General features: G+C 34.7%; 1 protein-coding gene across 11 annotated transcripts in view; it reads right to left on the bottom strand.

The window, feature by feature from the left end:
* NPAS3 (neuronal PAS domain protein 3) overlaps positions 1 to 24889 on the bottom strand; it is a 592726-nt gene that overhangs the window by 287808 nt on the left and 280029 nt on the right. For all 11 annotated transcript variants that reach the window (XM_032748493.3, XM_072930745.1, XM_041716413.2 and 8 more), the window contains one exon: positions 7498 to 7580. In XM_032748493.3, the coding sequence (XP_032604384.1) occupies positions 7498 to 7580 (83 nt within the window). The remainder of the gene's footprint in view (positions 1 to 7497; positions 7581 to 24889) is intronic.

The following is a 24889-nucleotide window of genomic DNA, read 5'->3' as shown; positions in this document are numbered from 1 at the left end:
AGTCTTTTCTCCTGACACCTTTTACAGCCTGGAAAAATCCTCCATCAGCACTACCATCTGCTGCTTCCTCACCTTTAGTCTTATGTCACCAATTCTGTGTTGACTAGTGTTATACAGAGAGAACCTCATTATGTAATACTCAGAATGACTGAAAATAGTAAATGAGAAGATAAATCTTCTCCCTAATATTTTATAGCACTCCAACACATTCCTGCCTCTTTTCCCACTTTTTAAATTTTCTTGTCAGATGGGACTCCCTATAATAATTCAAATATTGGAAGAAACGAGATTTGCACTCAGCTATAGCCTAGTCAGTCAACTTCTTTTTTTTTCTATTGCCTCTATCTAATTAAAATACTACAAAGTTTTACACAACATTTGTGGGGAAAGAAAAATTTTAGAACTTTGTATTTCATTCACTTATGATTATTCATACTGTTTGGCTGATTTTAATACTTAACTAACAATGGGCTTACAAGGCAAAGTATTGGGTACTTCTTTCCCTTCCGGAGAAAGTTCTGTTTCTTCATTACATTGTTAATTGTGTGCAACTCTTGTATCATCCCCAATTGCTCACTACTGCAAAAATGTAAATAATTTGCTCTATTTACTGTTCTCTAATTTGCCTTAAATAAACATTTTCACAAAATTTGCCCAATCTAAATTGGGCAAATGCTCAACACACATATTTACAATTTATGGAGAATTTTACCTAGATACTCTCCAACAAAATGATTTTTAAAAAAATTGTGTCATTGTCTCATTATATTCTAATCTAGTTATTATGGATTAATAGCAACATCTTCCAAATGTGATTAAATACTGTAGTGAAGCTGGAGAGTGAATTCTTTCCACTTTTTGTCTAGAAAGCTTGATAGGATACCATTGTTCTAAAAAGTATGTCTATAATTCTACAAAAAAATAGTGGCAGAAATGGAGGACAAGAACCATTTTGGACAAGAGAGAAACGGTATGAAAGTTCCCTTCAAATTGGTATTTCATCCTGCACCTTCTGTGTTTGATAACATTGAATTACAAACTGGATGATAAAACAGCATTAACTTGAGGAGTATATGAAAACATTTTCCTGATAACAACTTCCAATTTTTCTGGCTGAAGATAGGAAAAAAACCTTTTATTTTGTAACTACTGAGATATTAACGATCTTTGTTTGCATTCAGTTGATCATTCATGTGACCCTGAGTACTTCTGAGTGTATCACAAATATGGTTCAATCTGCTATTTGCAGCTATTACACAGCTGGAAGAGTTGGATGGGATCAGCCCCTTAAGCACAACTGTAGATACAGCTTTACTTTAGGAAAGTAAAGCTCTATCTAGTAAGGTAGTTTAGGAGTGTGGGTGGATGGGATACTAGCTACCTGCAAAGAGAAGATTGTTAGAGTGCTCACTTGCAGCGAAGAAACATTAATTTCCCTCTTGCCTGAGAAATTTAAGCTTATCTGACATGCTCCAGAAAACAAACCAATGACTCAGCTACTATGTATGGTACTGGCATGACCTGGAATGATTCACTAGAAACCACAGAAATTGTATTCATCTGCACATTTACCTCACAATTAAAAGGGCCCCTCTCTGAAGCACAGTTATATACTAAATTGACAAACAGATTATATTTGTACAGTTTCATGTTAGTCTTATTATTACAGTGTTGGATACATTATTAAAAATAGAAAAAGAATATCAAACTATTAGGAAGAGGTGTTATTCAATTGTTCACAATACTACCAATTCATTAGGCATCTTACATCCATAGGATGAGGGTGGTTTGCTTATTTGTTGACTTTAAATAAAGAAAAGCTTTAACATCATGGGTTTAACAGCCCATGGCTTCTCTATAGGATGAGGGTAAAGAGACAGTTAAATTTTCCATGAAGTTCCATCCACCATCAGAAGCTTCCAGTGGAGTGAAAAGCATGTGAACCAAGAGTGCCTTTCATGCATGGGAAGTCTGGGACTGCTGCATGGAGTATAGCCAAATTGCAGCATTTTAGCCCTTTGCAGCTTCCAAGTAGCTCAAATTCTGCTCCCATTCTAGGATGACATTCTATGATCAAGGCTGTGGTGATACAGAGGTTTCTAGGAAGTAAAGCAAGGGCTTACAGGCCTTGTGCATATTTCAGATGACTAGGACACAACTGGACATCCACTACAGCTATCCTATGTACATTGTTAACCACTTCATTAAAGCCAAGTGGTTTGTAGTTTGTGACTTTTGACTCAATGAAGAATACAAACTTTAGGGTCAGATTGTTTTCAGTGAGGTTTCTTTTCCTCGGATCTTAATGGGAACCTGATTTTTCTTCTCTTGTTGAATCTGATAGTGCAATTACCTTGCAAAGGACTTTTGTTCATCACAAAATACGTAATGGGAGACAAAGGTACAGCACAAAGTAAAAGGAAAATGCAAATCTCATAAAATTTCCAAGATAACATTAAAAAAGTCTTCCAGTTTCTAGGAAGGTAGGTGGTGACCTTTATGGAGCAGAGGAGAATTCAGTAATTGTCATCCACTTGAAAAACATGGGTGCACAACAGATCTTGCTATGGGAATAAATGAGGTTGGTGGTTGGCTTTTTTCTCTGTCTAGTTCTACTGAATTCTAGTTCAATTCTATCAAATGTATCAAAATTATCTAATGTGCAATAACATTTTGGAAATGGTATTCCAAATGGTCTTTGGTCTTCCAATTAATTTGATTTTGGATTATGTTTTGTTTGTTTCTTTGTTTTTGTTTGTGCGTTTTGAAACTCATTGTACAAATCTACATCATAAGAGTTGTCAGTGCTCACAATTGAACATGTCCACAAAATGAAAAAAAGGATACACTTTTTGTTGCACTGACACTTTGGTATCTGTCCAATATAAGGATTTCTTCACACAAAATGAGGTAGCTCAGTATAGACCATCTAAGACAACTAGCGTCCAAGTTACTGTGTACGTAATATGCACACAATGCTATATGAAAGTGTTAGTTTCTTAACAGTTGATTAGGCACTACTGAAGCAAAGAATGCAATTATGAATGTTACCACTCTTGTATGCAGAAATACAAAATGTGTACAGCTCACTACAGTTCAGATACACACTCCTATTATTATTACTTATACCATCTTTCCATCCTGGCCTGACTTTAAAACTACTCCTTTGTGATTAATTCCAAATATTTAGTTTTTAAAAAGGCACTGATGTTTTTAAAGAAAGAAACATATATTTTCAAAATATTAAATTTTCTTTGAAAATAATGTACATTATACTTTCAATTGTTTTACAGCTCAAATTGTAAGGTGTGTTCTTTTTTGTTCAAGAATTTTAAAAGCAACTAATTTAAATATGCAAAATTATCTTGAGTTGTTCATACGTGAACTTAAAAGCCATGCAACACAGGAAAATTAAGTAATTATGCCTCCAAGTTATTTACTGCAATTAAGCTCATTTATCATATGCAAATTAGTGCAAACTGGTCTCATTAGTTACTAAATTACTCAATATGAGCTGAACAATGTAGCACTCCAGTTTGTAATGAAAAATCCCTGTAGAGGCAAGCAGTATCAATTAAGCTAATTTGCATATGCAAATATATTCACTAACTTTCCCTTTTCTCTATATTTAGTTCTACATTTCCTGATCATTCCTGATTATAAGAAGACTATGGGGTTAGTGACCCTTTTTCACACCTTCTCAATAGCAATGAAGTTATAGAAAAAAAATCCAGAGATCCCGAAAAATTGATTAAAATCTTGCTAATTTTTGCAACCAATTTAAGCCAAATTTTTAATAATAGGTACCAGAAATAATTTTTTTACTGGATACAATTGATAGATAAATATACAGAAATATAAAACAGATGACATCTATTTTCATTATAACACCACTTTTCAGAAGAAAAAGAATGTACAAGACAAGAAAAAGAAAGCCTATAATTTGGCAAATCAAAAATCTTGTCAAAAATTAATTAACATATTGCCATTATCTACTTTTCTCCTCCATTACATCCCACTCTACTATTCATAATTCAGGTGATTTTACTTGGAAAACATTTAAAGGACATTACACTGACATAAAGATTCTGATGTAATAGTGTTTGAGCAGTCATCTCTTGGGATGTCTTTTTTTTCACGAGCACTGAGTGGATGGTGCCTTTGGCTTCAAACCTACCACAGGGAATCTCTTCAGCATGATATACAGCAATCAGCTGTGGCTTGGGTAGTTTTTGACATGGAAAAGTACCATTTTAGACTGATTTGGGTTAAAAGGGTCCTTTAAGATCACCTACTTCCAACCCCCCTGTCACAGACAGGAAACCTCCCACTATCCCAGGCTGCTCAGAGCCCCATCCAAGCTGGCCTTGAGCACTGCCAGGGATGGGGCAGCCAAAGATTCTCTGGGCAGCCTGTGCCAGAGCCTCACCACTCTCACCACGAGGATTTCATACACGAAATGAAATACATGAAGTGCACGAGCGTCTGATTTCACACGTAAACAAAGTAAAAGCCTCTTTCCAATCTAGATTTGTACAAAGGACAAATGCAAAGACGCATCCAGCCTTACTCAAATGAAGCCCTTTAAAAATATTAGATTTCCTTTTATTGGGGTTTTTATTCAATTTTTCATTTCAGAATTTATATAAAGGTAATAGTGCATTAATTTTTTTGCAGTTGATGAAGTCTGTAATTAATAGAACAAAATTAACTGTATGATCCCTGGGCACAAATGCTATATCAGACTAATATCAATAACTTTTTAACTTTTATTTTTCTCATGACAGGTAGAGCTATACTCTTCTATTTTCTGCACTTAACTGCAGAAAACAGAAAGAGAATAAATAAGGAGAAAACCTTTAGTACCTGTATCAATCATCAATTAAGCAGTATTTAAACATTTGATTCCTTAAAAATAGAAAAAAATCACATGGATGAAGACATTCTTCATTCAATGATGACTAAGTCTTATATGTAAATACATGGATTTAATATGTGTGGACGTGACTAATGTATATAATGTATACCTAGAAATGACTGACACTACCTACTTGTAGACTTAAAATGTAAAAATATCACAAGATGCACCTCCATTTATGGTTTTGTAATGTCATTTTAAATAAACCATATCCACTTTTTAAAAATCTACTGTATTATGCATATTTGGCTATCAATAAATTTTGAAGTATCAAAATATTAAAAAGATTAGAGAGGCTCCTTAATTTCTGAGCTTACACTTAACCAAGTCTTCAAAATATTAATAGCAAAAGGGATTACACAAACTGGTAATTCAAATTCTTAAGACAACAGACTCTGAAGCCAAAGTTCCCAAGGTATAATCAAGGTTGTTACTTCAATTGCAAACAATACTTATCATGGTACTTATTTGAAAATAATTTCTGAGCATTGAAAATAATATCTGAGTGAGTAGCAGACTAGGTGAGAACGTTAGAATTGTATTCCACTACAAAATCTATCCAATTGTTGGTTTACAAACTATTTTGTCTTCTGATTATTATATTTCTACCTATTAGAGCACAAGGCAGTACTCTGAAGTTCATTCTGATCTGTTTAGAACTGGTGCATTTGAATGCACGACCCAGGTTGTCCTCCCAAGTGTTGAATACAATGCAAAAATAAGACAAAATCTTAACATGTTCCAATAAACCTGTCACCATTATTAATTTATTTATCCATCATCAACCATCTATCTTGCAAATATCAGGGTGATATTATCAACTGAGGGAATCATGGGAGTACTTTGATAAAAGCATCATTTTTTTCAAAAAGCCACACCTCAACAGATATTCAATACAAGGCTGATGGTAATTTTGATTTAAAATCCTCAGTTTTGAGTACAAGTGCAATACAGGGTTTTTTTTTAGTAGTAGTATGATGAAATTATATTCTGAAAACACCTTAATTTATCACAAATACATTTTAAAAAACTTAAAACAAACAAAAACAAAACAAAACAAAAAAAATCCAACAACCCATAATCTCATTTAAACAAGGTTGAAAGTCACTAATTGTTCTAATACACAGTAAGTGAAAATCTCAAATATCAAGTAGTTTTCAAAGCGGCCATTCTAGTTTTTGCCATTTTCATCTATAAGAGTGATACTTAATACGTAAAGAGTGTAAATAAATCAGTCTCAATGGGGTTTTATTTATATATGAGTTATAAATAATATTGTAAAAAAGATAACTTTATGATGTATGATATGTTTATACACTTGACACACTGATAAATTACATAAACTAAAATATCAAAAAACTGCTAGGTCTTATTTTTTTTCTACATGTATGAGACAACATAGCAGTGTTCCTCCCTAATGTGCAAACACAGTACTGTAGATACTGGTGCAGATCTCTGATACAATAACTACAACAAAAGTATTTGCTTACAGAATCAAAAACTTGACCTAGACCTTTGCCAAGAGTGCACAACTAAGAAAATAATTTCATTCATGATTCTTGTTCTGAAGAGAAATTAATTCTACTAGTTAATGTTTTCCTAAAATTATCTTTGTTGCTTTTCAGCATTTAGTTACGTTATAAAGATGTGAAAATTCTGACATTATATAGTGCTTTTGAATACCACAGCTGAGTTAGTGCAAAGAAATAACTCTCAATCATTTCAAATTAAGTGGAATATTTCTCATGATAATATCCTAATTTACCTCTCTCGTACCTCTCAAAAGATAATACACCAGACAATATGTTTGCATTGAGAAGCTGTGTACATTGCTAAATAAGAGCAGTTATTCAGTGCCACACTTAGAAAAGACTGTGTGGGTTTTATTTCCATAGGGCTGGGTTTGCCTTAGTGCAAAGCCCATCATATTTTCTTCTTAACTGCTTGTACTCCACATTTGATCACTTCAGTCTAAGAAAAGCTGTAGTAACACTGGCAAAATAAATCATGCACAAAAATGTTTCCATCAGGTCATTGTTTTTCAGTTGATTCTTCCTGGAATATGATGACTTGTGCCATGTGACGAGCTTGTTTGACAAATACCAGACCAGTTTTCAGCCTACAGCTAAGGACACCTAAAAGGCATGCTTCTATTAATCTTCTAATCTCTGCAGATTGCTCCAAATTTGTGATATATAATTATGACAACTGGGATATCATGGAGAAAAGCAGTGCTCATAAACCAAAGTAGGGAAAAGAGCCCCAGCCCAGAATTGATACATGACATAAGACAATCACCAACACAAAACACTAGCTTGTACACACACTCACACAAATACATAAGGGCATTCTGCAAGCAAACATCTACTGCACAATTCTAAACAACAAAACGTGATTCAGCTAAAATAACACTTGCCTTGCCTCTCATTAACATTCTCCAAATTATGGACTTTCAAAATAGAAGAAATATGAGCATTAAAAAAATCAATATAAGTGCTGACAACAATACTATTCAAATTATTGGCAGATATATGACTAGGTAGATATTTTGATTTTTGTTGGAAAAGCCATTTTTTTACCTGTAAAATATGACTTCCCAAATGTGATTCAAATACTTCAATGGCAAGGGCACTGGGACTTCTCCTGCGCTGGGCACCTATAACTGAATAAAAAACAGTTATGTTGCAAGGTCTGCACATTTAGTTCTCATGCATCCTCATCACTGACATTAATCCCTTAAATGTTTTGCATCTTAATACACCGGTGTTAATTTAAATTTTGCCTTCTACATATTATAATTTTGGTCATTTAATATGGAATTTAAGACTCAAATTAGTAGGATAAAAAAATAGATTTTTAAAAACCAGTCTATTTAAGTGTCCAATGGATCTGGAAATGACCTGTTTGTTCAGATACATCTCAAATCCCTGTAGGCATACGTTGATGAAAGCATTCAAAATTTAAAAAATACTATTGAAAAAGAGGCTACACATATTGTAGATGTTTTGAAATGTGGGGATAAGAACTAAATATTACTCATGAATTAGGAAGCTTATTCTACTAGTTTATCTGAGAGGTTTATCACGTTATTACTTTAAACTGAAATAGACACAACATTAAAAAGCCAACATTTGTAAATACATCCAGTACTCAAATTAAAGTTCTCCTCACTGTAAAGAAGTATTTTACTATCCAGGATATCCACGTTAGTTGCTAGAATAGGTTCTGTAACATCAGCTTCTAAATTATATAGTTTAAAAGTACAAAGTGAGTAATAGGTAGGTATGCTTCAAAGGCAGCAGTGACTACAAAAAAGGCTGAGAAATCACAAAACTAATATTCCATTAAACTTTGTATGCCAGGAACATAAAGCCAGAAATTAAGTCTGCATATAACCAAATGTAGCCATCTACTGTGAGCTGAGATTTCTTCTTAAGCTTAGGCTACCTTTCCCACATGATCAGAGAAAGGCAGAGCACAGAAAAGATGGCACAGGGCTGCAGGAAGCTCCCTTTCCTGTTTTAGTGACAAAATCAGGCATATCCACAGCAGAGAGAAGAGGCAAAGTTCATTCTGCACCCTTCTAAGGTGTGTACAAAGCATTTACATCCCAAGACCCTGATGAGAGACTAATGTCTCTGAAACCATCACGGCACTAGTCCATCCTTACGTATTGCTGTCTTTATAGTGTATGATAAGAAAAATGAAATATCAAGGATCCACTAAAACAAGCAGAATGAATGACTGCCATTACTGAACAGGCCAATTTAACATCAACGGAAACAAAACACGAAGCAACAAAATCTTAGTTGTCTATGATACTGGCTGCCAAATGTGATATCAGTAGGAAAAGATAAATGCCAAGTAATGATAGTCATATTGACCTGAAAATGTAATATCATTTCTTATTGATGTTTCATGTAATTTCCTTGCAGGAAATCCTAAGCTATTTATACTGAGCAAACAGGTGGCTTCGTAGCTAATAGATTCAGGCAATAGCTCATTATTACAAATGGAGACTGCTGTAGAACTGGTATTCAAGGACATAGACCCTAACACCGTGAAAAAAAAATTCTTCAAGTCTGTATTTCTTAGAAAAACTTTATCTTAAGTTGCAGGACTAAACAAAATATATGGCACTGTAAAGATTTTCAGTATTCTGAACATGATTGCTGTCAGCATGGTGCTTTGTACAGTTACTTCATTTATAATCTATCAGAAACAAAAAAGCAAATTCAGTTTTGTCTTGTCAGACATTGTTTCATAGTAGTCTCCATAAGAGCACTGTAAAGACCAAAAAATCCCGCAACCTTTAAACCTGCAACCCCTCCCTGAAATCCCTTAGGTCCTTTCATTCTTTCAGCTACACTGTGTCGTGTTTTCCACATGTTGGCCGAACACACCACCATTTGGAATTTACCTTTCAATTAACTTGCTATTTTCTGCCCATATCCTTACGTTACCATCCTCTACCATTTTAAAGTGTATCCATTACATATTCAATCCAATTCTGTGATGTCAACTGCAGGGTTTTTAGCATTTAAGTATCATAATTTGAATGAAGTGCCTGAAGTCAGTGCAGCCCTCTTTAAAACAGTATCTTGAACCTTAAATGACACTTCCAGGTCCTTCACAATGGGGACCCTCAATTCCATACCTCAAAAGAAACCACTTTAAGGTGTGACTGAATTAACTAGAAAACAAGAGAAGGTCAGATCTTAGCTTTAAATTTTTTCAGTTAAATCCTCCATTGATGACTGCACACTTGTGGCTAGTTTATAGGTAGACAAATATCTTGTAGTACTTTCATGCCATTCAGTTCGCTGACATTTTCATAGCACTAGAGATCTTGGATTTATGTGTCTTGCTCTCAGTCAGGTGATGTGGGGGTTCTTATGACAGTTCCTAATTTTACAACCACGATAAGTTACACAGAAAACAATCTTATTTCTGGCAGCCATTCTTCAACTCCTTTTTGAAAAATTAATAAATATTAAATATGTACCTTATTTCACGCATTTCCATAACTATCATTCTTCAAATTTTGAGGAATGATAGGAATGATATAAAAATATTGAGAAAAATATAGAACAAGGGAAACGTAAATTATTTAATCATCTGGATTCATTGTCTTATTATTTTACTTACTTGAACTTTCAAATTTTCTTGGTATCTATTTGCAGCAGAAAAAATATGCTATTTTGGGTATATAAGTGCATACCACATTGACACCATTCAGAAATATGGCAATCTCACAGTCCAGTCACAGCACAAAACCTCTTTGTATTGAATGAATTGTTGGCATGCCAATAAACTAAAGGAAGACATAGACTGAAATGTTTGGATTAAAAAGCAGGCCCATGTTATTTTATTCAAAAATTTCAAAACATAAACTATAAATACTGAACTGGCTTCCATCACACAAGCCACAGCTAGTCATCTAAATCTCTCACCCTGTGGATAGAACCATCAGCAGCCACAGCTCAGCCACTCACAGAAAACTTGAAAAGCAAGAGATTTAAGATTTATTTCACAAAATCTATAAATCAAAGTAGCTCAGCGACCTTCACAGACCTAAAGTTATGGATGCACATCTTTTTTAAAAATGTGGATTCCCTTTTAAATGTAGACTCTTTACAGAAAAAAAATACTGAATGCATGGAAACAAGTTCCAAACCCAGGTTAATTTTTTCCAAGCTTCTCCTATTTTAGCAGTATGAACAAACATCTCTGAATAGACTTTTTTCACATGTGGTCATATTTTGTATTGCCTACATTTAGTTGACAATGTTTAAGGCTTGAATGTACAAATTAATCAAAAAGTTGGTTGAAACAATATTTGTACTACATATTGACTTTTAATACTGACAAGAAGATAGAAAGATTGCTTTCACATTGAACTTTGTAGTGCTGGAGCAGAAGAATCTGTCTATGAAAATGTTTTACTTTCCATGGCATTGGACTATGACCTTTACTATCCAAACTGACATGTCTATTCCTGGCATGAGATTATTCCATAAAAGAAAAAAAATTCTAACTGTTCACTAGTTCCTCTTTAAAATTCCTCCCTCAATGACTAATCTGGCTATGCATGAGGTGAAGGAAGAGCCACCTCCCTTTCAGAGTGTCTTGGGGGCAGTCTAAGCATGCTTAATGCAACCTCAAGAGCATTTGCAATTGTGCTACGAAAAAAATGGGAACCCGTGGAAAAGGAAAACGTAGACTGCCTAACAAAGATTTCTATGCATCCTGAAGAGGAAGGATCCCCTCTTAAACACAGCTCTAAGGTGTCTTTAGAGACCAGAGACTGATGTTCACTGTGCCTTCCACTGGTGAAGACAGAATTCTAATAACGCACAAGGAATATTCTTTGATCACAAGGAACAGAAGAGAAGCACATGAGCACAGTTATCAGTTTCCCTTAAAAAACTCCTGTGAGACTTTGCATGACATCCCTCAACATAAACTGCTTTTGTGGAAAGTTTTGGAAAATTCAACCAAAGAGCTTTAAAATTCTGCTGTTTTAATAACAGTTTAAAAACTAAACTCAACTTTAAAATTCCTTTTCCTTAACCTTTATTTACTCTTAAAAGCTTTTCCTCAGTTAGCCTCAAAGTCCTTATATTTTTTATTTAATTTTGTTGGTTTTTCTAAGAAGAACGTTTTGTACACTTGGTAGGAGAGGTGGACTTAGGGCCACCGCACTACAACCCTTTAGGCAATCTGCTGTCTGAAAAATTATAAAGAAACAGAGCTCATCTTGAAGAGCTCTAATTATGACTGCCAATAAAGTCAGACTTTAATTAGCAAAGCCTGAGCAGATCTACATAAATATGAAAGTTTATAAATACCCCACCAAAAAAATAAAAAGAAAATTATCAGCTGTATTCACAAAATATCTAACCATATCAGGATAATTGCACAGCAGCTTCACATAGGGTTGGCTAATATTTTCCCCCATAGTTAATAACAAAATACATGATGGTGTCAGATGAGAGAGCATAAGAAATAGAATGGCCTGATGATTGTATGTGCAAAGCAGTTCACAGCATGAGTGTGGCTATAATATTTTAAATATTCTTTCCCAGAATATAACTTTTTTTTTGTTTCAGAGTAGAAAGAAAGATCTACAGAAATAACAATACAATTTCTAATATATTTGCCTTGGTGTAAAGTAGATTCTAGATGAAAATGTATCTTTTGTGATTTCTATGAATAACTCCGAATGTTCATGAAAGAAAATTGAGGTGAATTTGGCAATCAAAGTGGTTTTACAGGAAGAGGTGCAATGTCATCTTGAAATATTGGGGCTTTCTGATGACACATAATGAGTAATTTGGAAATTTTTAAAAGCTGTGTTTTAGAAAAGACAGAGAAACTGACTGCACTGCAGGGCTAAACTGAAAAACAGAGGATTCAGTCTCAGGGAAGGATGAAGTATAATCAACATTGCACTCCAGTATTTCTGCATGTTAACATTCACAGAAGCCTTTTTTATTTTTTTTAATAATTACTTGACTTTCTGTTTAATACCTTTTGATGAATATTTTTTCCCATTGATTGTCCCTTGCTATCCCCTTTAAGATGGATTCTATGTTCTGAGAGAAATCTCTGCCTAGAAGTTGAGGACATCTGGTATACAAGATGTATATTCAAATCCTGATCTAAAGTGAGGTAAGAGATGAACAGTGTGATGTAATCAGAGGTGTTGCCCTCTGATTTGGAAAGGGTATCCAAAGAAATTAAAATATGTTACCAGTTACTTCACTGTAAGCCATCATATGATCCAAAAGGTAGGTCTCTTACCCACCTTCACAGATGGGAAGAAGAAATAAATCTTAGATGGAGCTGCAACATATGTAGAAAGGTATTTTATCTTGGTTTAGTAAAGCTATGGGAATCATTAATACTGTGCCATTAGCAAAGAACTATCACAGCAATAAAGTATCAGAACAAATTTGTTGTAAAGGTCTACATGCAATATATGATTATCAACTTTCAAAGCTTAACAACAACACTTCAAATATATATTTTTGTGTACAAGAATGCCTCATATTTTAGATATCTATCTTCTGGTCACTGGTAAAGAGCATGAATTCATTACTGAGGAATCCATGGCTGAGAAAGTAAACCAAAACTTTCCATGGAGTAGCCTACTAGTTGCCAAGAATGTACTGGTTAATTAATGAAAGTATTATGTAACACAATTACAGGTGTGCTTTATTATTCTCAGTAGTTTATCTCTGAAAAAGCTCCAGAAGTTAAAAGAATTTTTATCAAAACTTGCTTTTCAAATTTATATTTTAAACTTCTTTTTAATAGCTTTTTTTGTTTCAATAACTTAAATTGATCAAACTGAAATGTTGTCAAAAAGCAGAAGTTATTATATTAATTGAAAATTAATTGTTAATTGAACTGGAATAATTGGATTTGAAGACCTAATATGTCTTTCCCTTGAGAAACAGTCAAAATTAATGGAAAAAAGAAGCAACATAAGTGACTGTCATAGTGTAAGTTTTCATCTGTTTTAGGAGCCTGCACCTTTTCCAATTACCTTCATTTGGTTTATGGGTCTGCTCCTACCCAAGAATTAGTTCTTTAGGGGGTGGAGGTAGGGTGGGTGGGAGGAGGAGACAAGGTTTAGGCCCTAAATATCTCTTATTTTTTTTTATCCTCTCTTCTGAACTTAAAATTAGAAACCCCAAAAATGAAATAAGTATATTTTGTGTTCTCTCCTTGATAATTAGCCCTTTTCTTAATTAGCACATGTACACTTAAGAGTTTACTGCAGATTTTTTTTTTTTTTTTCTGTTCACTGTAAAGGATGAAATCTTTGTTGTGCAAGAATTTCCAGTCATCTAAGCAAAGAGAGTTCTCCATCTGTGGCTGGGCAGGAGCACTGGCCTTTCTCCCACACTGTAGTAGTTACTATAGGAACTATTGTGCCGCCTTCAAAAGGGCTACAGACAGGGTGATTAAAATTCTTCATGGGAGAACCCCCACCCTTCTCCTTGACAATGAAATTCTTCAGGGAGAGGGCTAAGCCTCCAGTTCAAGAATGGCAGTACCTGAGGGAGAGATGTGGAAGACAGAATCACCCCTGCTTTAAATTGAAGCACAGGGTAAAAAAGACAAGGGCCCATACTCCTGCATTCATTTTATTCCCCTCCCATAAAATTCAGGAACACTGGCAAGAACTAGTGAGAAACAGAGAAGGAACAAATAACTGTACACTCTCTAATGTGTCGAGGACAACACATAAAGTAAAAAACAAATACTTTCAATTCAAATCAATAGCAGGAGATGAAAAATAATTAAAGTGAGATAGGAGCTTCCCAGGAAATCCATCTGCTGTAAATAGATCAGGAAAAAGTCTACAGAAGTTTGTAAAAGAAAGAGATAAAGGAGAGAAAGATAGGTGAGGCAAGGGAGAGGGACACAAAAAAGTGGGGTGAATCAAGGGCTTAAAAACCTAGGAATTTATCAGTCCTTTAGATAAATGTCCACTCCGAGAAATTGGCTCTACCAGCAGAAAAAATTCATAAACATTACAATTGCATGAAGAAATGAGTGATGAGTCTGGGTTACTTATTCAGATATCACAGTAAGACCCTTACTGGAATAATAGTTCTATTGTCTTATTTTTAAACTAGTATCAAAATTCCTCTGAAAAGAAAACTGCTGCCACCCTTTACAGCTCCAATGCTACAGAAATGGCTAGTGTCACTGGTTCTGTTCTCAGTAGGAGGACAGGGTATTAACATCAAGTCAGAACAGTGTTATATAGTGTCAGACTATACTTGCTGGTAAAACTAAGAGGCCTACATCTGTTGTCTTGGTTTTTTTTTTTTTCCAGTCTGATCCCAAAGGTTCATGTTATGACATTTGTAACATCTGCTACAAATGCGGAGGTAAGTCAGGCACAACCTTATTACTTCCAATCTAACGCTCCATCCATCCACAGGGCTTTCATATGCCACTAGCATGTCAAGGCAACCAAAAACTGTTCTATCTACATGAAGTAAGGTCTAATATATTTCTGAAAGTCAAGAAGAAATCCTGCTTTGTTATGTCTCCCCTTCTTTTGTTGTCTTAAATTTTGGCAATGTTATTTCAGAATATTCAGTGAACAAAACAGCGAGCTGCTCCTTCTTAGAGCCAATACAATTGCCTTTTTATGCCTTAGACAGTGGTGAGTTGAAAATTGGCAAGCTGTAATTCACATCCTTCCCTGTTTTCACTAACATTGAAACATATCCAGATTCCCCTACCAGACCCTTCTATACTGAGGTCTGCTTCCTTGCACAGTCCCCCTTTCCTGCCATACTTCTCCCATGATTTGGTGCGCTCACTGCATTATTTTAATGACAAACTTAACTTTTTTCAGTGCTCAGTGGAAAAATGCAACTCCTGACAGACAAAAAATTACTTATTTCAGCTGTGGTAACAAAAAAGTATATGAATACGGAAAACACTTAATAAGATGTTTTAAAACTAGCATTCTTTCTATTACCTTCTATCTAGTTCTTTCTATGAACTTTTATTCTATCAATGAACTTCTATTGCTATATGCACAGTCCTTGAAGATTCCAACATTCCACTGTTAATGGGCTAGGGTACTGTATGCTGTGAGGACTATGCTATCCCTGCCAAGTGTCTGCACAGGAAGCCAACCATTTGCTATAGGGCTAAAACCACCCACTAAAGCAATTCCTTGAGAAATACATATAGCCTTTTCTGACAGCAAGTGGGTCGTAATTTTAGAAACAAACAGCTTTAGATGCTGGTGAACTAGGTAATATGTTCCACACTCAGTATCATACACTAAAAATAAGACAAATTTCACATTTGATAGAAGTCATTTAAATTCATTACAGGGGCTGCAGGGTAGCAAGTGAGAAGGAAAACCCAGTGCCTGATGACATAAGCCATTGCAGGTCCTGATCACCTGCACTTCTGCCATACTCACTTTTTTCTGTCCTACAGACTAAGTAAAAGAACCCCCCATACACATACCCAGCTAAGAAAAACACTGAAAAAAACCCAGATCTCTTTATGTTAAATGAACACTAAAATATGAAAGTATATCAAATATTGCTGTTGGCAAATGTAGGGACCACATCCACTGCTGGAATACCATATCCAGCTATGATATAACTAGACAATTACTTACTAATGCATCATTATTCTACATAGTGACATACTGAAATGAATCCAACTGTTTAAAACTGTTTCTGGTTCTTAGGTGACTTGAGAGCTTTACTACTTCTATAGACTTGGCTTTATGACTGTCACATGTAGATGGTGGATTTGTTTATAGCTTTTTTTTTCCTTTTTGTGATGTAGTCAGAAAAGATTTAATGAAAATTTGTAAATTAAATGAGACTGCATACAAACCTGAAATCAATCCACAATTTCAGGGAAGAAATCTTTATCAGCTGCCAAAACTGAACCGTGTAATTAACTGAGGATTCTGGTAAGAACTAACTGTGCCACTAGTAAATTATGTTTACTTGATTTCCAGCTGCCTGTTCATAAGACAGACTGTAAGAAAATGCAACTATAGAGAATTTGGTGATTTCAAAAAAATAACTGAAGAAATTTAAGCAGATTACCAAGACCATCTGTAGTAGAACCACAAGTTTTTAAAACCTATTGCAAAAAGTTCTCCATTTCTCACTAGAAAATTTCATCAAGAACTCTTAAAAGAGCTAAAATAGCATCTCAGAATTGCTGAGGATTGAAAAATGACCATGCATAAACTGCAATGGAAATCCCCAAGTCCTAATGAAGCAGTCTTCAGAGGAAGTAGTAAAGTAGTATGACACTTTAGAATACTGGTTAAGTCATGACAACTGGGAGGTGGAACTCCTTCTTTTCAAAAGCACTGCTGCTTGTTTAAAAAAAAAGAATTTGATCCAAAGCCCCTGTGGGAAAGATTTCCAGCACTTCCAGCACTTTGGACTGTATTCTTAATGCATATGTATACAAGTGCACTACTACTTGTATTAATCTCTTTCAGCAGGTTTTAAGGAAACAGAATCTCTTGGAAATCCCAATGACTAGTAAGAAGAATAGTTAAATCTTTACTGGAAATATGATGCAGTCTTTAAGTTTTGCCAAGGTTAAAAGAATTCATGCCATTCATGACGAATGAGCTTAAAATAAATTAGAAATAAGTTAACACGTTAACATTATTATCAGCTCCAGCACAAGGTGTTTCCCCCTTCATTTGCTGAAGGATCTTTTAAATAGTCATGTGAGAAAAGTCCAGTTTCCTTTGCCTTTGAAGAGTGCCTAACAGGGAAATATAAGAGATGTTTAATCACAAGACAAAATAGTAATAAAAGTGAGAGCTTAGTAGTGAGAAAACAGGAAGCCAATTCTACAGCCAGGGAGATGTGTGTAGACACAGCATTCACTTCATCAGAGTTGCATTCATTAGCATCAGGAATTAATTTAGCTCAAGATTCTTTCTGCAGTGAGAGAAAACATTTCTTTTATTTGTTATATCATAGCTAAGATTCACACTTACTACCTTAAAAAGTCATGCCTGTCTGACTATAAGCGGAAAAGCAAGTCATTCAGCATTCAAAATATCTCTTGAGCACCTTAAACATAAAAGTTCAGCACGTTATTGTAGCCAGATTATTTGAGCATTCGTTAGCAAATTAACTTAAAGGCATCAGAATTCATTCCCCATACAGTACTTGAATTAGACATGGACACAGATGGTTACCTTGACTTTGGTTTTTTTGCAAGTTTTATTTTGCAAGATAACACTGTCTTTAAACCAGCTCTTTTGCACTTTCTATTAGCACTGATAAACATATTTTTTTCTCAAGAATTTTACAATTATACTGATAATGTATTACATTTGGTTAGCCCAATAATTACTTTATATTATACATACCCAACCTAATATAATACAAGAATTATAATTTGAGGTTCACATTGTCTCATTCATCAGAATTTATATTATACCTAATATAATACAAGTATTACGCATTTTCTATAAAGATAAAGATAGAAATTTGCTTGATATAATAATTCAGCAATCTGTGAGCTGAGATTTTGCTGAAATAATGTCCTTTAAATTCTGCTTGTATTTTACTGCTTTTCAATATCACCTTTTAATTCTTAAACATATTTCTTGTGTTTAGTCCCTCTGAACATGAACAACTACGTTTACACAACTATGTAATTTGTAAATCAAGCTCATTAATTTAATGGACATGAATATTTTTCTTGGAGTATGATATGATATGATATGATACTTAAACTAAAATATGAAAGAATGAAGACTGCTCAAAATCAACACAGAACACACTTCTTTTTCAGTCACTCACAACCTTTATACATCCTGCAGAGAAACTCATGAGTAATGCCTGATAGTGTTTATCTACTTTTCTTGTTTCTTTTAGCAACCTCCCGAAAGGCAGTTTGAATCCTGACATTTTTTGTTTCAAATATGATAGCTTAAGGGTGTTTTGGATTATTTTAAATTGCCTGCTGGAAATCAAACATCATCTTATTTTGTTAATAATACCTGAAAATCTGAGGAATTTGCTTGTAGAAAAAGATTCGACTCTACAATGTGGTAGGACAAGTCAGAAATGCAGCAAGTTTTTTGCGCATACTAACAAACAAGTCTTTCAATGCAAAAGCTTTGCCTTACAAATGCAATATTATTGCAAGGTATACTCTACTTCTCTCTACAAATAAGATGGAGAAAAATAATTATTGAGTAAATCTGCCCCAAATTTTTCAAAAGTATCACTGAAAAATTCTGTTTCAAACTTTTCTGAGAATAATTCTGTCATAATATTGAGTCTATCTTCTACAGGAGAGGAAGAATCTGAGGAATGAAGAGGCACCTTTATGGCTGGAAGAGGAAAAGACACACTGCTGCAACAGCTCATGGACAAATGGCTTCTGAAGAGAAAGGCTTATTTTGGTGAAGAAAAGTTATGACTAAAAGGAAAAGTGAATGGCAAAAATAAACTGAAAATCAAAACACTTGTAATAAAAGAAATAATATTTTGAAGAATATGAACTGAAACTAATGATTAGGGATAATTAAAACATTATTTTAAAGCTGTGTCTTGCTTATATTCACCAGTTAGTTGACACTTACTATGACCGCTGGATTATCTCTAACCAGAGCTAAGCATGCAAGAGGGACTCAGCTGCTTTGGTTGCACACACAACACAGGTGTTGCTAAACCAGTTGTTTTGTGAAGTTCAAATATTCTTTTGATCTACTGGCACATAATACTTTGAGCTGAGCTATGTCTCTATAGTCAAATGAAGGCAAATGTGGACTAGCTGTAAATGGCTTAATGTGGTCACTGATTAGGTCTAACTGTGCTAAAAAGGTATGAAACTCTCCCAGGAAGAAAGACAGTAATTTTTTCATCTCTGTTTTACCATAGCTGGGGTGCTTCAAGTCTCTAAACTAGCATTTGCTGCTGTGTAAACATACTGTGTCTAAAGAAGATTTTTAAAATTAATCCCTAATTAACTTGCTAATAGTTAATGAACAATAGCCCATCGTACAAAAAAAAAAAAAAATCTTAGAAAGGTCTGAGCACACCCTTTTTCTATCTCATATTTTCCACTTTTATGCTACCTCAACTCATCTTTTCACACTTTTCTTTTTTCTTCCCTTGATTTTCCTGTTTCACAGCAGCTTACTTGAATTGGCACTTTCAACCACACACATTTCTTATGGGAAAGAAGTTCATTATGATCAGAGGACCCAAAGCTGTGTTGTGGGAGATGAAATGGATCACTTTCTTAGGCATCTGAATCTCCAGAAGGCAATGTAACTGTGAATGAAAATACTGAAGCGGATACTTATAAAGTTGAAATAGCTGAACAGTTTGAGTTTACTCACTAAACACAAACCCCCAAACCCTTGGATACAATTCCAAAGAGCCTTATCTGAGAGGGAATTAAAAAAATATCAAAGTAAACTCAGCCCAGAGAAGCTACAATTTACTCCACCAAAGATTCAAGAACTTATCATCAAAGGGAGCTACCTGCTTGCCTGTTTGTTAATGATACTGGAGCTCCAAAGTGTTGCAACCTATCCTTATTTTCAGGTTAACCACCTAAAATGATAATTTCTCTGCACTGGGAAAGCAATATTTAAACTCTTCCTCAAATAGTGCTTACTACAAAGGAAAGTGAATTTATACTATTCCATGTACCATCAGAGAACAATAAATCAAGTGTCACAATACAATTCACAATATCAGCTTTTAAATTCTATTTCCTAAGAATTCATATTATTAGTGCAGGATATGTATAACAATTAATGAAAACATATATCCTATGAATTTTTAAATTTGGTTATTATGTTTTATAGTATCATGTTGACAATAATGGTTTGGACTCAACATAGAGGTGAGAGCTGTATTTTTGTCCATTGGTAAACACCGGACAAAATTTCCATAAAGTCCACAATAATTTACTTTTATCAATCGAAAAATAGACCTGGACATTTTTATGGTGTACAAGCTTCACACACTTATGACAAAATGTCGTCTTACAAGTTCCAGCTCTCTTCACAGTGTGATACTGAATCCACAAACCAGGCATAGCACTAGCTTGTGGACAAAACCATCCACCAATTCTTCCAAAGAAACCTAGAATGGTTTGGGTTGCAATGGATCATCAAAGATACTTTAGTTCAAATCCCCTGCTATGGGCAGGATCTGCTAGGGGCAGGACCACCCCTCCATAGGTCAGGCTGTGCAAAGCCCCATCCAACTTTGAACACTTCCTGTTATGGATTTATGCGCCCTTGCACTTCAACAGGTTCCACCTTAGGATCCCACAAAAAGTCCAAGTAAAGGTTTCCAATTCCTTTTTTAATTAGTCCTCAGGTTACAGCTTGAGCGTAGCACTACTAATGCTGAGACTATTCTGAGAGAAGAATACAGTTCACCAAACTCATTCTGTGACAATCCTGTCACTACAGGCCCTGGTAAAAAAAAAACTTCCCCTGTCTTTTTTATAAACTCCTCTATTGAAAGGCTGCAATAAGGTCTCCCAGAGCTTTTTCTTCTTCTTCAGGCTGAGCCACTTAAAATTCGTCAGTCTTTTTTCCACAGGAAAATTTTCATGGCCCAATCTAACAGGTCAATGTCTTTTTTGTTCTGGGGACAAAAAAGACAGAGCTGGATGCAAAACTCCAGGTGGGGTCTCAAGAGAGCCAGGACAGAGTAGGAAAATAACCTCTTGATCTACTGGCCATGCTCCTTTTGATGCAGACCAGGATATGACGGACTTTCTGGGCTGCAAGTGCACCTTGCCGATTTACACCAAACCTCTCATTCACTACTATCCCTAAAGCTTTGCAGGCTTCTTTCCAACCCATTCTTCCAGTATGTACTGACATTGGGAACTTTTATAGCCCAGGTGCAGGACCTTGTGTTTGGATTTGCTGAACTTCACGAGGTTCACATTGTCCCATTCATCAGTATTTATTTATTCTTATTTCTTCTTCTGGAATCACATGAATGATGGGAAGTGGCATCAGAGCGCCACTTCAAGTAACACTTGAGAGGCAAGATGCTTAATTTGGACATTCGTGTCTGTAATTATCAACAGACAAGAGACCAAATACCAGCACTCGTAGTCATACACTTTGGCATCTGTTAACTATCCAGTCTGAAACTACTTGCTTACTCATTTCATGCCAGCTCTTATATGATACTCACAGTTAATATCAAACTGCATTAAACTTACAAAATCTACTGTCTGGCATCAAGGCTTTTTTTCAACTCCTGAAAATATTTAAACTGATTTATTTTCTGAATTTTGTCCTTCAGTGTCCAGAATTTAAATTATTTAGCTTTATGAGTTTTAAGTATGAAACATAAAAAGACCATTGGAGATGACTTAATACATTTTCTCTAATCACTCCCAAAAAGTAAATAAATATTTAAAAACTATTTTCTGAAAACTGTGATGACTGACAGACCTTTAACCATGCCCACAGTATGTCCTACCTCAACCCAAAAAATATTGTCTAACTTTGAATTTAAGCATGCTGGTAAACTAACCCAAATATTTCAAATACTGAGGCAAATAATGAGGATATTTTAAATAGTGTGCAGAGTAGGTGCCTATTCAAGTTCAAGTAAAATCTCTAAATCTCTCCTTTCTCTGAATTTCTCAGCCAATAAAGGATGTTCTTAGAAGAGAAATAGGATATAGGCTTTTCTAGCATTTGAAGTACTTTTGCTCCCAAACCATTTTATAAAGGAGCTATTCAATGCAAGTGAGTTTTGATTCTATGTTTCATATTGCAGTACTGCACATAATTGTGTGTTCAATAACTTGTCATAATACAAAATTACCAAAACTAATAAATGATTCATAGCTCTAAAAATATCCTGTTATAGATTAAATTTAGCAGAGAGAATAAGCTTTATTTGGATTTAAAGTTAGAACAATGTTGATGGTATTTGATGTCTCCTAACATGTAGAAATTTCTTGTTCCATTCTTTGTCAAATAATAATCCTCTTAGTCAATAAAAAGAGGGCTGTCATGTCAGTTTAAAACTTGAGACACAAAACTCCCTTTGGTATCACTTCCCAGAGTGATTCCAAAATTAAAATGCACTAACTCAGATACACCCAGCCACATAATACCATAGATGTAAAGGTCTACATAAACAGAGGAAGACCCTGGAAACATCCCCCAAAGCCTTCTGTCCACCCTATTCTGCAAGCATGATTGACTGTGTCATGTTTATTGTTAGCCCATCTGGACAACAGGTGCAGTACATAATGGCCACAGTGTACTTGACTATTGACTAGTGAATATTTCTGCACATCACAATAGGCCACAGAATGACCCTCAGTAACAGACAGACTTCCTACCCATTTCTACATTCAAAATCTCTCCAAACAAAAGGAAAGAGGTTTTACTCTATCTGGAAGTTTGGTATAGAGCTTAAACATACAACCCACATTCATCAAACACTTTGTTTGCCAGGCTTGTACAGAGTCAATTTAAGGAATTTAAAAAAAAAAAAAATAAAATATGAATTTCAAGCTTGGGGACCTCTAATTACTTCCTTCTTAAAATTTAACTATAAAACATAGATAAATTGCTGCACTAAAACCACAGAAGATCCTCCACATGATCTGTGCCAATGTATCTAAAGCTGATCCCAGGGAGACTTTTTCACTTAGTCCTCAGAGAATTAATTTTGGACCCGTTTCTAATGAGTATATAAAGGATTACTTGGATATTTTGGTAAAGCTACCCAATAAATTAGTCAATCTCAAATTTTATTACCCATAAAGCATTACAGTGGTCATATAGCTGAAGAACACTGAGGGAATTGAAGGCATATTAGTAATTTATTTAGGCAGATATCAGAGATCAGTACTCAGTACAGGATGTTAGTTGTAACATTAAGCTAATTGGCTAATAGTTGCAGAAGTCCTTAAACAGTTTTTATACTGAGAGGTGTGACCCCTTCTTGAACCAATTTATGTAAACCCAGGGGGAGTCCTAAATTTATTCCAGTTTCATGAATGCATGGTCTGGATTAAGAAACCAAAAGCAAGAAGAATATGCATAAAACCAACTGTGTAAACCAAACACCCCAAATTTACATGCTGTCAGCTTGAAAACTTTCTGTTTAACAAATTACTTGAGATAATAAATGTTTAAAATAAATTTAACAATTAGGTATTAAAAACATTCATATTTCATCCAGTGCATGATTTAGGCTGTAGTTTTTTTTTCTTCTCAACCCTACCTTTGGCTATTTATCTAGTTGCAAACTTTTATAGATGTGAAATATTTTAAGAAGACCTTTGGAAATGGCCTGAGGTAATTTCAAACTTAACAGACCCTGTCCCACCAGAGCTCATTACAGTGCATTTTATAACAAAGTACCCTCTACTTAATTTTCAGAGCTTAGCCAAGCATATTAGAAATGCAGCTGCATTAAGTACAATTAATGGTATAATAAAAGCAGTGGATGGCTGTTTAAGAGCCAAGAACCAGCATTAAACAGGGCATCCATGTTCTCCAACAGTCAGTGATGTGTCGAAGTTCCAGAAGTGTGATATTGCCACAGCTAGGGAAGGAAAAAAAAATGAAACAGCATATGCTATTGGGGAAAAAAAAATATCTTGTCCTTCAACAATCCCAAAAGGTAGTCTAAAAGAGGATTAAGAAAATATTCCCTCCAGTTATGCCACTAGCATCCCCCTCTCCCTTTGAGCAGGAGTCCAAAACAATAAACTCATATTCCCACCAGTAAAAAAACCCAAGCAAATTCACTTCCAGAAAAAGTAAGAATAATAGTGCTACATATAATACACATCATGATCTAGTTTCTTAACTAACAAAGTTTACTTTCAAATGACAGAAAGAAAAACATTTTTTGTGACAGGAAATAATATTTTATTTTAAATAAAAATATTTTATTTAAAATAAAACAAGTCACATCACAACTGGGCTGTTGATTATAAAAGTTCTGCAACTGTTAAGTATGCCATTATCTTGATAACTAAATTGTCATTCCTTTATCATTCCTGGAATTAAATTAATTCTTATTTGAAACTAAAGAAGAGACATTATGTTAAAGACAGAAGACAACCAGCTTCTCCTGACTAATTTCTGATAGAAGTCAACTGACCTCTCATGAAGAAACTAGTGACTAAATTTTTCTATTTGGGACTAATATCTTTTTTGTTTCTTTGTTTCTGCTCTTCAACCTTATTTTCATGTGTTTAACTCAATTATTTACTTTGGCAGAAAAGATCAGTTAATTCCTCTGAGCAGGCCTTCTGATTCACAGACAGTAAGTGGCTTAAAACCTGGCTTTATGGCAGAATTTGAAAACACAAAAGCCTTTGGTTATGCATGGCCTGCAGATATAGTAATTAATTTCATACACACTGAATATAAGAAAAATCCTTTCATATAAAAAA

Source organism: Taeniopygia guttata, chromosome 5, assembly GCF_048771995.1.
Source record: "Taeniopygia guttata chromosome 5, bTaeGut7.mat, whole genome shotgun sequence".
Lineage (NCBI taxonomy): Eukaryota > Metazoa > Chordata > Aves > Passeriformes > Estrildidae > Taeniopygia > Taeniopygia guttata.
This window is presented reverse-complemented; position numbering and strand designations above follow the sequence as displayed.